Genomic DNA, 14879 nt, shown 5'->3' on the forward strand with positions numbered 1-14879 from the left:
TCCTGCTCCTTGCTCCTCTTAGGCTCCGAAGGGGCTCAAAAGGGGCTAGCCCCTTTAGCCACGCCCCTTCAGCTCGCGACCCGAGGCTCACGACCGCGGGCCGCGTACCGCGGCTGCACCGGAATATCAAGGCTCCCTCAGGACCCTCTCAGCTGGCTGGGTCGGGCTGCTGCGGGACTGCCTGTCCCGATGAAGTCAGTGCTAAACAGCACTAGCGACAGGCTTCCCTCGGCGGCTGCACCGGAATATCAAGGCTCCCTCAGGACCCTCTCAGCTGGCTGGGTCGGGCTGCTGCGGGACTGCCTGTCCCGATGAAGTCAGTGCTAAACAGCACTAGCGACAGGCTTCCCTCGGCGGCTGCACCGGAATATCAAGGCTCCCTCAGGACCCTCTCAGCTGGCTGGGTCGGGCTGCTGCGGGACTGCCTGTCCCGATGAAGTCAGTGCTAAACAGCACTAGCGACAGGCTTCCCTCGGCGGCTGCACCGGAATATCAAGGCTCCCTCAGGACCCTCTCAGCTGGCTGGGTCGGGCTGCTGCGGGACTGCCTGTCCCGATGAAGTCAGTGCTAAACAGCACTAGCGACAGGCTTCCCTCGGCGGCTGCACCGGAATATCAAGGCTCCCTCAGGACCCTCTCAGCTGGCTGGGTCGGGCTGCTGCGGGACTGCCTGTCCCGATGAAGTCAGTGCTAAACAGCACTAGCGACAGGCTTCCCTCGGCGGCTGCACCGGAATATCAAGGCTCCCTCAGGACCCTCTCAGCTGGCTGGGTCGGGCTGCTGCGGGACTGCCTGTCCCGATGAAGTCAGTGCTAAACAGCACTAGCGACAGGCTTCCCTCGGCGGCTGCACCGGAATATCAAGGCTCCCTCAGGACCCTCTCAGCTGGCTGGGTCGGGCTGCTGCGGGACTGCCTGTCCCGATGAAGTCAGTGCTAAACAGCACTAGCGACAGCACTGGCACCGTTTCTGAGAGGCCCATGTTTTGGGCCAGTCAGAGCCAATATTCAGCAGTACTGCCCAGCTTAGCTGAAGTTTGGTGTTTGGATGTCAATTGGCAATTTAAGTAGGCCAGAGCTTCTCTGGCCCGCTTAAATTGCTTTGAATATTGGGCCCATAGATACCTGTTTATCCAATAGCAGTCACCTGAAATTCAGTTTACTTGGGAGGGGGCACAAGGGCTTATTACTTCTTTAAAAAAAAAAAGGTAAAAATAGTTATGTGGATCCCAGCCCATGTCCAGCTGGGGCCCACATGAGCTTTGGGTAGCCTGGCCACCCAGAATAAGCCCAAATATTCAGTGCCCATGCCCAGATATGGTTCGGCACTGAATATTAGGGTATAATTTAGCCAGGAAAGGTAAGCATTTACATACATATGTAAAAGTAGAATTTTCTAGATATATAAAAAGGTAAAAAAATAATGGAAGTATAAACACATACGGTATGCCATTGACCATCGTTGTATTTCTCTTTGCTTCTGATTTTGATCTTTTTCCCTCTTGTGCCAAATGAAAAGACAAATCGGCCCTTTGACATATGAAGAGCCATATAGGAGCTTCCGTTCTTGTCGACCATGTGAAAGATCAGTCCTTCTGGTACAGCCGTTCGCACGTCCACTGAGAAATAGGACCTGTGGCAGAAGGGAAGTAGGGAAAGCTCTGTGATACTCAGCCATCATCTGCTTTTATCTTCCACCCTTTCATCATCCTCCACAATTCTGGGTAATTAATATACCGGTATGTTTTGGGTTTTTTCATTATTCTGTCTACATGATATTTTTCCCACATGATTGGTGCAGAAATGAAGCACCAACTCTAGAATTATATTGAGGGCCAAGGGGTAGACTGCAGCTCTCTTTCTTTAGTAAGTGCTCTTTAAAAAGTGCTAACCAGAGTGTGCCATTTCTAATCAAACCTCATGCAGGATGGTGCTGGAACTGAGCTTGGACAAAGCCAGTATTGGCGAGGGGAAAGAAAACCCTTACCGGCTGGATAAGAAACAAGCCGGTAACTGTTGCAAGAAGGAAGTGTGAGATGGCACATGCTTCCTGCAAGCTATCCCAGAAGATTCAGCTCAAACAACATCACCTAAGGTGGTGATAATGAAATTGACATTTCAGTGATTGCCACCACTTTGCATCTGTGTGAGTGGCTCAGGATAAGCAGTAGCATGTTAACTGGGGAGTCAACCTAACTCTTCCGCAGCACCCCAACAATTTCATTTGCCCATAAACTACAGGACTAAGAATTTTCTACTTGTAGGTGTACCTATACCAACATCCAGGGGAGATAAATTCAGTCAGCTGCCTTCCTATGAAAGAACATGCACAGCCAATATTTGGACTTTTTTTGGCCTTGCAGTTCTTCTCTGGCTATGGCTGGAGCTATGGCTTGAGATGCTCATTTACTAAAGGATTTCGCCCTTTGGGGGTAAATTCTATAAGTGGGGGTTTCCTTTTAGGCATCATGCTGTGGTGCAGTGTGAATCCACTCTATAATGGCAGCTGGGCACTCAAGCCCGGATTCTGTATAGGACGCCCGGGATGGGCCTATACCCGTCCAAACTAAACCCGATTCTGTAACCAACATCCATGTTACAGACACCAGTTACAGAACTGGGTTACTTTAGACGTGGCTGCTACACTTATCACAGAAAGGGATCTCCCTGCTGCAATTAGTATAGGGGCTGTGGATTCCAGTCTCCCCCCCCTCACCCTGAAAATACAAGGCAGGAGGGATGCCCAATCCCTCCTGATGGTGGACCCCCTTCCCCCCGTACGATCACCAGCAGGAGGGAGCCCAACCCCTCCTGCCAGACACCCCGATGATCGCTGACAGGAGGGAGCCCAACCCCTCCTGCCGGACCCCCCCGATGATCATTGGCAGGAGGGAGCCCAACTCCTCCTACCGGACCCCCTCAACCCTCCCCAAAGATCATCGGCAGGAGGGTGCTCAACCCCTCCTGCAGGACCCCCCCAACGAGCCCCCCCTCCCTGGACCCCACCCAATGAAACCCCCCCCTCCCCGGACCCCCCAACAGAAACCCCCAACCTCCCTCCCCGCCCCCCCCCCCCCCCACGGTTTACCTTGAAAAGTGGCCGGCCAGATCTTCCCAGTGTCTGGCCAGCAGGCCCGCCTCCATCTAAATTAGGTGGACCAACCCCTCTCCGGCCAATCCTACAGCATCCTAAGGCCTCCTATGGGCGGGGCTTAGGCACATGGGCCAACTGGAATCAAACATTTTACAAAATGGCCAGGGCACAATTTGGATGTTTTGGGCTAGACCTGTTTTAAAACAAATAAGGGCCAAAAAGGTACCCAAACTGACCAGATAACCACTGGAGGGATGAAAATATGGCCCCCCAAACACTTCTTCAGTGGTCACTGACCCCCTCCCACCCCCAAATATCTGCATGAAATAGTACATATCTGTCTCTATGACAGATATTATGGCCTGCAGTCCTAGAAGAACTACAAGCAGGTCTCTAATATAGCTTGGTGGGCAGTACAGTGGATTCCACAGAAGAGGACTCAGCCCATATGCCATGCTTAACTAGTACACTTCTGGTGGAAAGTGTGAGCCCAAGGTATTGCCATATAGGCAACATCTGCAGTCATAAGGGTTATTTGGGTGTTAGACAGGTAGGTACAGTAGGTTTTTGGAGAGTTTTGAAGTGCTCACCGTATAATATATGGGGGCTATGGTGAATTGTGTACCCTGCACCCTTAATGTGAGGTTCACAGTGATGCCCCCTAGCATGTCCCACTACTCAGCTTATATATTGTGACCAGTCAGACACAGTGCCTGCCCTGGTCCCAGCTAAAGCTCCTACGAGGACCCCTAGTAAAACCCGGAAGGGAGTGTGTAAAGGCTGTCCTAGGCTGGATTTGGCTGATTCTCAGGCTGACCACCAGAGGGAGCCTGAAATTCTCAATAATCCACTAGACCAGCAGTATCTAGGCCACCACAGGAGGAGCCCTAGAGCTAAGTTGTTCCCTGCTGAGTCAGCCAGGTTAGGGTGTGTCCTTAGAATATATAAACCAGCAGTGGGGAACAAGGAGGCAGGCAGGTTAGGGAGAAGGTTGAGACCTTTCCTCCCTGAGAGCCTCCTCGGGCCAAACCAGCCTCACCTATGGAGGTGCAGGAGGCTGGAGACATGCTGGAGAAATCAGTATCTGAGCTGGAACTCCCGATGGAGACTGACAACATGCCTGAGGAAATGAGTCCTTTTGAGGAAGCCATGGAGGTTGGTTTTTCCACCAGCTGCAAGTGCTAATTCTGAAACAGTGAGTGTTTTTCAGCTGACTTTGTTTGAGAAAGACTGTTTTGTGGAAGCTGAACCTTTGAGAATCTTTTGGGTTTTCTTTACTGTTTTGCATTTTTGCTATGAAGCTGATAAGTGTCTGTTTTTGGGAGAGGTTTGCTATTACCTGGGAGGGAATTTTGTAGGCTATGTAATAGCTAGGGAATTTTGTAGGCTATGTAATAGCTAAATTAAAGCAAACCTAAGGCACTCTCCTTTGCCTGGCAGTTTAGTGCATGACTGCCAGAGGCTTCATTTTAGTAGCACTGAATATAGGGTAGCCAGTGCCTTGAACTCGATTTTGTTACTAAACTGAATAATCTGCTTGGGAGCAGGCTGTATTAAACTCTGAGGTGAGCCCAAACCTCAGAGGTGAAGAAATAAGAAGAAAAGCAGTTTGGACTTTATATTTTCACTGTTTGTTGCTCTTTTCTTTTGAGTTTGGACTGTTTAAAGTTTGTGGTCTACTTACCTGTTTTGCTTGGACCTATAATTACCTGACTTTTATGCTTTGCCAAAGAATAAAAGTGAAGCATTTTCATTTATCTCCTTTTGAGAGGATTGTGATTTTTTTTGTTTTTTTATTGGTGTCAGTTCAGGCCTGCAGGGTGACTCCAGTCCGGGTCACACGCAAGTGCTATTATTTGTGTAACCACTGAGGGGTGCTGTGGAGTCCCGGATGGACCACAGTCCCGGTTACAATATCTATTTGGCCAGTCCATTAAAAATGAAAGGAATGGTCTATATAAATTTGATATCTCCTTTTCTTCTTTGGATTGTTGACATTTCACAGTCCCTCAAAATACCTTCGATGTCAACAGGCTATTAAAGATCTACCTGTCATTTAATTAAATAGATAATATCTTTTATGAAAAAGGCAATGTTGAATTGGGTTTTTATCACCAATGATGAACTGATATAACTTAATTGTGTTGTGTTTTCTAAAAATTCTCTGTTTATAAAATTTACTAATATATTTTAAATCTAAATTCAATGACATAGTTTTCAATGGTTTTTTTGGTTTTTTTTAAATATTAACTAATATAGAAGTTATGATATCTGTGAAATTGTATAATGTCATCATCAATAATTAACTATTAATTGATAATAGTTTTCTGAACAATCAGATATAAGTAATTAATTTATTATTTTAGGAACAATATTAAAGATTTAACTTATATTTTAATATAATATAATTAAGGGAATTAATATTCCTTTGTACATTGAGATTAAATAAATAGGTTGTCCCTCTTTGCTTTTAAATTTATTGAATAATATTGAACTGTTATAATTGATAATTCAATCTTAATAAGGGATATCTAATAAGATACAAGAAGAAAATTAAAAATATAGAAATTTAGAAAGATGAATTTATTAAAATGATAAGGCAAATTGAAAAACCTATCAATAATATATAATAGTTTTGAATTAAATAAGGTTTTTTTTGATAGGAATGTTTACTTAATTTACACATAACAGGTCTTTTATTATTTATAAATTTATATCTCATAGGTATAATTCTATATTTCTATAAATTAATCTTAAATTTTATCAAAATTAAATGAGCTACTTATCTTATTCATCTTATCAAAACAGCTTAACTATAATTATTACTATTTAATAGGTTCAATAAATTATTTTATGCTTAGATCTGACTTTATTGATATATATATATTTTAATTCATGATCTTATAGATATTTATGAAGTGATGTCTGGGGAGAGTTGTTGGTTGCTGGTCTTAATGAGTGCTTTCAAGTGTTCATTATATTTTAATGGGTGGGGGAGGGAAAGGGGGGAGATTTGGGATGGGAGAGCTCTGGATATGAATGGTTTACAATATTAGATTCAATAAAAATATAATTTTATTTTCAATTCTAATAGCTATTTGTTAATCAATTTTAAGAATGTCTTTTAAAGTATTCACATTAAACATCAATGTGCTTAACCACCCTATAAAAAGGAAAAAAACACTTAATTTTCTCAAGAAACAAAATGTAGATATTTATTATATACAAGAGACCCATCTGTCTGATATAGAATCTAAAAAATAAGAAGGAGATTGGGTCAAACATTGTTTTTATGCTCCTGCTGTGGGAAAGAAAGCAGGAGTGGCTATATTAGTGAATAAAAAATGTAATGCGATTTTTAATTTGGTCTCGGCTGATCCTATGGGGAGATGGGTACATATAAATATGAATTCAGGTAAAGATACTCTGGCGTTATTTAATATTTATGGTCCTAATTCGAAGCAAATAGATTTTCTTAAAACACTCCAACACCTTCTTTTACCTCTGGCTACAGCTAATTTAATTGTGGCTGGGGATTTTAATGCTCTTATGGATCCTCTGTTAGATAAAAAACCTAGTAGAGTGATGAAGTCATTAGGATTGAATAATTTGATTCAAGTATGTGAATTAAAAGATATTTGGAGAATTTTACATTTTGATGCTCGGGAATTTTCTTTTTGTTCACATGTTCACAAGTCATTTTCTAGAATTGACTATATTTTTGTTTCAGATAGTTTGGTGCAACAGGTCAAAAAAGCTACCATTGATCCAATCATTTTATCAGACCATGGTGGAGTATGGATTGAATTTGAAATGGAGGAACAGAATTGTAATAGACCTGTTTGGAAGTTCAATAATGCATTGCTTGGAGACACAAAATTTATTGAAGAACTTCAGATAAAAATGGATGAATATTTTCAAATTAATTTCTCTGAAGAAATCTCATTGGAAACTCTATGGGATGCTTTTAAAGCTACCATGAGAGGGCATATAATTTCATATTTGGCTTATATTAATAATCAATCAAAAAAGAAATTCTCAGAATTGGAGGAAAAGATTAAAGAATTAGAATCAAAATTAATTGCAAAATGGGAACAAGATACATTCCAGGCCCTCTTAAAAGCTAAATATAAATACAATGAGATTTCTTCTAAATGGGTTAGGAAAGAATTGTTTATATTATGGAAACTCGAATAAGGTAGGAAGATTACCGGTACTGGCTAATTATTTAAAAGCAAAAAAAAGGAAAGTGAAGATTGTGGCGATTACAGATGAAAATGGGGTTATTCATGCTAAAATTGATAACATGTTAAAACAATTCATGAATTATTATAAAGCTTTGTATTCTTCTGAGCATTATTCAAACAAGGAACTTGATGGTTTAAAATTTTTGAATTCATTAGAAGGACCTAAAATTCCCGAGCATATAAAGGAAACTCTTGATGCAACTATTTCATTGAGGGAGATTCAGACAGCATTGAAGTCCCTTAGAGTTGGATCCGCTCCAAGAGGAGATGGTTGCACTGTGGAGTTTTATAAATCATTCCAAAATACATTAATGCCTTATTTATTAAATTTATATCAAGTTCAATTGAACAAAGGCAAGATTTTAGGTACTATGACGGAAGCTTTGACTATAGTTTTGCCTAAGCCAAATAAAGATCCTTTGTTGGTTTCAAATTACAGGCCAATTTCTCTGATTAATGTTGATGGAAAACTATTGGCTAAGGTATTGGCTACACGTTTGGCTAAGGCTCTCCCTCATATTATTGGTATGCACCAAACGGGGTTTGTTGCTCATAGACATTCTTCACATAATACCAGGTTAGCTCTTCACATGTTGACTTTAACAAAATCCATGGAAGAGCCTACCTTCTCTGTATCTTTGGATGCAGAGAAGGCATTTGATCATGTTGAATGGATCTTTATGTATCAGGCAATGGATTAGTTTGGTGTGGGTTCTGGTTTTATTCATATGATTAAAGCTTTGTATAGCTCCCCTTCTGCTAGATTATATATAAATAATACTTTTTCAGATAGTTTTTGTCTGGAAAGGGGAGTTAAGCAGGGATGTCCTTTATCTCCTTTGTTGTTTGATATTACATTGGAACCCTTACTATTGGCTATTAAACAAGATGATGAGATTCAGGGTATTCCATATGCAGGCTGGGAATACCACATTTCTGCATATGCAGATGACATCTTGCTTCATTTGAGAAATCCTGAATCTACCATTCCACATTTACTTGATTTGATTGAAAGATTTGGAAAATTTTCGGGATATAAAATAAATTGGAGTAAATTAGAAATTCTTCCATTCAATATACATTGCCAAAAAGGATTGTTTGATTCATTCCCTTTTCTTTGGAAAGATGAGGGTATAAAATATCTAGGAATATGGATCCATAAGACGCTGGAAGAATCGATGAAAATAAATGAAAAATCTTTATTACTGAAGGTTACTCAATTGTGCGAGCAATGGAACCCATTATGTTTATCTTGGTGGGGGAGAGTCCAAACAGTCAAAATGATGATCCTGCCTGTGGTTTGTTACCAAATGGGTATGTTGCCAATTTATTTTCAGGGGTCATTTTATAAGAAATTGAATAGTATTCTTATCAAGTTTGTTTGGATGGGCAAAAATACTAGAATTGCTTTAGTATCTGTGCAAAAACCAATTGTGGAGGGAAAGGTAAATTTTCCAAATTTTTATAGGTATCATCAGGCCTATATTCTGCGTCAGAGTATGTATTGGATCCTACTTGACCTCATGGAGCATTATCCAGATTGGTTAATTTTGGAGTGGAAAATTATGTCCCCAATGCTTCTGTCTCATGTTTTGGACATTAAGTTACCTAGTTACACTAAGGATAATTATATTATTTTAGATTCTTGGAAGCCATTGAGATATATTAATAAGCTGACTGAAATTCCTATAGAACAGTCTTTGTGTCAATCCCTATGGCTAAACTTCAAGATACAAATAGGCGGCTCTAAAATTGCCTGGAAGGATTGGATGCAGGTTGGCATAAGAACATTAGAAGATGTCACTTTAAATGGAAAATTGCTTGACTTTTCACGGTTGCAACAATCTTTTGGTCTCTCAAAATTTCAATTTTATAAATGGTTGCAGCTGAAGCAAGCTATTCAGAAAGAGTTCCCTGATTGGCACAATTTTAAAAATTACTACAGCTTGCAATTCCTTTGCTTTCAGACAGATATGCTTGGGCATCAAGCTTCCAGATGGTATAAATTAATATCGGAACTTGTACATAAGAAACCCCAAAATGCTCTTAGAGACATTTGGAGCATCGAGATTAAACAGTACATTTCTGTATCTCGATGGCCACGGATTTGGTCTTGGAGGATGAAATGTACAGCATCGGCATCTATGAAGCAAACTTTTTTTTTTGTTACATTGTTCCTTTTTGATCCCGGTTAGATTGAATAAATTAGATAATTCAAAGTCTTAATAGATGCTGGCATTGTCATCTAGACATGGGGACATTGGATCACTTACTGTTTTATTGCCCTACTAGTGTTTAAGCCCATTACATTAACGGGTGCTAGAATATAGCAGCATTTCCCACCCTTCCCTGTGCAACAGCAGCATTTCCTGGCCTTCCCTGTCCAGAAACAGCATTCCCCCCCCCCCATACATACATACTTCCCTGTGCAGAAGCAGCATTTCCCACCCTTCCCTGTGCAACAGCAGCATTTCCTGGCCTTCCCTATCCAGAAACAGCATTTCCCCCCCACACACACAGTTCCCTGTGCAGAAGCAGCATTTCCCGCTGCTCCCTTCCCAGCCGCCGCGTTTAAATTGTGAGAAAAGCGCTGCACTGCGCTACCGCTGGCTTCGGTGTCTTCTCTCCACTGCGGCCAACCCTAGCGGAAACAGGAAGTAGTCAGAGAGGGCAGGCCGCAGTGGAGAGAAGACGGCAAAGCCAGCGTTAGCGCGGTGCAGCGCTTTTCTCAATTTAAAACGTGGGTGAGCTAGCGAGAAGCAGGAGGCTTTGGCAGTGGTGGTTTTGGCGGTGAGTGAGGGCGGGAGGGGGGAGTCCTGGCTGTGCTTTCCCAATCTGGCCGCCGCATACGCACTCTGACCACGGACCTACAGATCACAGATCATGCAGGTCTGAGTGCGCATGCGCGGCTAGCGTTTTATTATATAGGATGATTCAGATTTTTTGGAAGTTGATTTGGGGACATATTAATAATATTTTAGAAGTTGCGATCCCTTTGACTTATGAAGTTGAGGTACACTATTATATGTTAAGGATCCCTTAGATAAATATAAAAGATGACTTTTTAAAATTATGACAGGTTCAGATATACAATTAATCACACGAAATTGGAAAAATTGGGATCGACTTAACTTTACAATTTGGTGGGCAAATTTATGTTTAATTTATAAATTAGAGAAAAGGAATGCTGATCTGTCAGGGAACACAAAAAATTTCAAATTAATATGGGGCCAATCAGACCTTAGACTTAGTGGGGATGGGCGGACCCGCTATGCCTAAGGCCTGATTGGTCCAGGCTTCTAGAGCCTGGGCCAATCAGGCCTTAGGCTTCGGCGGGATGGGCCGGGAAGGGGCGAGCCCGCCTCATTTCGACGAGGCGGGCAAGAACCGTCTGGCCTGAAGAACAGGTTAGTTTGGGGGTTGTTAGCGCCGGGGGTGGTGCGTCTTCGGGCAGGAGGGATTGGACACCTTCCTGCCAGCGATCGGTAGTGTCGGGGTAGGAGGGAGATCGATAATGTCGGGGGGGGGGGCGGTTGGTAGTGGTGGGGGGGGCGGTCGGTAGTGTCGGAGGGGGGGACATCCGATCGGACAGGCCGCGGCCCGCTATACTTATAGCGGCAGAGAGATCCCTTGCCGCGATAAGTGTAGCGGGCCGTGTCTAATCTAACCCGATTCTCTAGCCAGCGTCTGTAACATGGACGCCGGTTACAGAATCGGGGTTTTAGTGTAGGCTGATTCTGAATAGGACGCCTCTCCCGGGCGTCCTATACAGAATCAGGGCCTAGGTGTCTTGCGGGCCTCGCCTTCAATATAGGCGGCCTGCCTGGGGAGCATTTTTTTAAAAAAACGTGCATCCCGATTGGCTGATTAGACAGCTGTAGGATGCCTACAGCTGCCTAAAATCGGGACGCACTTTTGGAGAATCAGGGCCTAAGTGCTGTTTTGCAAGGGTGTGCATAAGTGACGTAGTGGTCCATTTTCTTTTTTTTTTTTTTATAATTCTTTATTCATTTTCATATTTTACATGAAGTGTACAAAATATTGAGTTACAACTAATGAATACACTATCACTTTTATATCTATTACATAATATTCTGAACAAATTTTTTTATCCCCTCTCCCACCCCCCACTCTTCAAGTACTTTCCAATCACCTTATACATATTGTATACCATATTATAACATGTTATGTAAAATTATTTTCACTACCCCCCTCCATGTGTGCCATAAAGAAGACAAGAAAAAGAAGAAAAGAAGAAGATAAATCCTACTATTCATTCAGTACAATACTTTGTCAATGGCCCCCATATTTTTATAAATTTAGGATATGTCCCTCTTTGTATTGCTATTACTCTTTCCATTTTGAATATATGACAAATTGTATTCCACCAAAATGTATAATTAAGGTTACTATGATTCTTCCAGTTATTTGTTATATGCTGAATGGCAACCCCTGTCATGACTAGTAAAAGCTTGTTATTTTCTAGTGAAATTTGACTTTTTTTTCTCATCAATAACACTGTATCATATGATACAGTTATCTTACAAATAACACTGTATCATATGATATTGCTACATGATTTTCCATCAATTTATTAATTTGTGGCCAAATTGCATTCCAAAAACTTTTAATGTAGGGACAATGATACAGTAAATGATCCAACGTCCCAGGTTCCAAATTACAGTGCCAGCATTTATTGGACTTAGAACTATCTAATTTTTGCAAACGTGTAGGGGTCCAAAAAGCTCTATGTAATAAAAAGAACCAAGTTTGTCTCATAGATGCTGACACTGTACATCTCATTCTCCAAGACCAAATTAGTGGCCATTGAGATGCAGTAATTTGATGCTTAATCTCAATGCTCCAAATGTCTCTTAGACCATTTTTTGGTTTTTTATTCAAATATCCAGATATTAATTTATACCACAATGCGGCTTGATGCCCTAGGAAGTCTGCTTGGAAGCATAAGAACTCTAAACTATATTGATTATTCAATGTTTTCCATTCAGGGAACCCAACCTGAATGGCCTGCTTCAATTGCAACCATTTAAAACTTTGTTTTTTACTAAGACCAAATCTATATTGCAATTGTGAAAATTCCAGCAGTTTACCTTCCGAAATAACATCATTCAGAGATCTAATGTCTGCAATAATCCATTCCTTCCAAAGGATTTGAGCTCCGCCAATTTTAATCTTGGAGTTTATCCATAAAGACTGATTAGTTGACTTGTTTATTGGGACAGGTGTTAATTTACTAATAAACCTCAACGTTTTCCAAGTATCCATTAATATCTTATTTTCTCTGTATCTTCTAGGCATGTTGATACTTGGAAGATGAACTAAATTTAGGGGAAACATAAGGCGCCATTCCAAATATAACCAATCCGGTGCATTATCTATCAGTTCTGGGAGGATCCAATACATACCCTGACGTAAAATATAGGCTTGATGGTACCTATAAAAATTTTGAAAATTTACCCCTCCCTCCTTAATTGATTTTTGCAAAAATACCAAAGCTATTCTATGCGTTTTACCAAGCCAAAGAAATTTCGTTAAAATGCTATTAAGCTTTTTATAAAAGGACCCCTGAAAATAAATAGGTATCATACTCATTTGGTAGCAAACTACAGGCAAGATCATCATTTTAATAGTTTGAACTCTCCCCCACCAAGAAAGATGTAACGGATTCCATTGCTCACATAACTCTAACTCTTTTCAATACAAATTTTTCATTTTCTTTTACTGTATCTTCAATTGTATTTTTAACTTGAATGCCAAGATATTTAAATCCTTCTTCTTTCCATATGAACGGAAAAGCGTCAAATAATCCTTTTACACAATGAACATTTAAAGGTATAAGTTCAGACTTACTCCAATTAATTTTATAACCTGAAAATTTGCCAAACATATCAATTAATTCCAATAGACAAGATAAGGTAGACTCTGGATTCCTCAAATAAAGTAAAATATCATCCGCATAAGCTGAAATTTTATATTCCATATCAGAATATGGAATACCCTTTATCCCCCTTGCTTGCTGTATTGCTAACAATAAGGGTTCTAATACAACATCAAATAACAAAGGAGATAAAGGACAACCTTGTCTAACTCCCCTCTGCAATTAAAAACCATCAGATATCATATTATTAATATTTAATCTTGCAATCGGGAAGCTATACAATGTTTTTACCATTTGTATAAATCCAGAACCTATACCAAACCATTCTAAAGCCTGATACATAAAATTCCATTCTACCCTATCAAACGCTTTTTCTGCATCCAAGGAAACTGTAAAAGCCGGTTCATCCATTTTTTTTGATAAATTTAACATATGAAACAATCTAGAGTTATTAGAGGAATGTCTTTTAGCAACGAAACCCGTCTGATGCGTGTCTATAATATGTGGGAGAGCTTTGGCTAATCTCAAAGCAAAAATTTTCGCCAAAAGTTTATTATCCACATTTATTAAAGATATAGGCCTGTAGTTTGAAACCAAAGTAGGATCTTTATTTGGCTTAGGCAAAACAATTACTATTGATTCAGCCATAGTACCTTTAATATCACCTTTTATAAGTTGTGTCTGATATAAATTTAGTAAATATGGGGAAAGGACATTTTGAAATGTTTTATAAAATTCTACTGTATAACCATCACCACCTGGAGCGGATCCAACTCTAAGAGATCTCAACGCTGTTTCTAATTCTTTTAATGATATAGGTTCATCTAAACTCCGTTTTATATGATCAGGAACCTTAGGTCCAATAATTAAATCTAAAAAATTTTTACCATCTTTTTGCCTCTCCAAATAAGGCTCGGAAGAATATAGGTCCTTATAAAATTTTAGAAATTGCTTTAAAATTATATCCGTTTGATTGGTTATTATACCATTATCATCTTTTATCCCATTAATGTTCTTCTTTTTTTTGCTTTAAGAAATTTGCCAATCTTCCCGCCTTATTAGAATTTCCATAATACATTGTCTGTTTGGAAAACAAGTCTCTTCTTATCATTTTTGAAGCTAATTCATTATATTTACCTTTTGCTTTCAAAAGATCTTGTAATACATCATGTTCCCATTTGCTTACCAATTTAGTTTCTAGAATTTTAATTTCTTTTTCTAACTCTATATACTGTTTTTTAATCTGTTTCCTAACAAAAGCCGAATATGATATAATATGACCTCTCATAGTCGCTTTAAAAGCGTCCCATACATTTTCAATAGATGTATCTTCCACTAAATTAATTTGAAAGAAATCACTAATTTGTGTTTTAAAATTTTCCAAAATTTTTCATCTACAAGCAATGCATTATCAAATCTCTAAAGAGGTCTTCTATTTTCTAATTGATCAAATTGTAAATCTATCCATACTCCCGCATGATCCGAAATGATAATGGGATCAATGGAAGCCTTAATCACTTGCTGCACCTTATGTGATGAAATAAAAATATAATCTATTCTTGAAAATGATTTATGAACCTGTGAACAAAATGAAAATTCCTGATCATTAAAATGAAGATTACGCCATATATCCTTCAAATCA

At 39.9% G+C, this 14879-nt stretch overlaps 1 protein-coding gene across 1 annotated transcript in view; it reads right to left on the minus strand.

Annotated features, from left to right (window-relative positions):
• Window positions 1-14879, minus strand: part of LAMA3 (laminin subunit alpha 3) — a 509154-nt gene that overhangs the window by 37360 nt on the left and 456915 nt on the right. Inside the window, exon 72 of the mRNA XM_033933874.1 lies at window positions 1441-1630. Within this exon, the coding sequence (XP_033789765.1) occupies window positions 1441-1630 (190 nt within the window). The remainder of the gene's footprint in view (window positions 1-1440; window positions 1631-14879) is intronic.

Source organism: Geotrypetes seraphini, chromosome 2 (assembly GCF_902459505.1).
Source record: "Geotrypetes seraphini chromosome 2, aGeoSer1.1, whole genome shotgun sequence".
Classification (NCBI taxonomy): domain Eukaryota; kingdom Metazoa; phylum Chordata; class Amphibia; order Gymnophiona; family Dermophiidae; genus Geotrypetes; species Geotrypetes seraphini.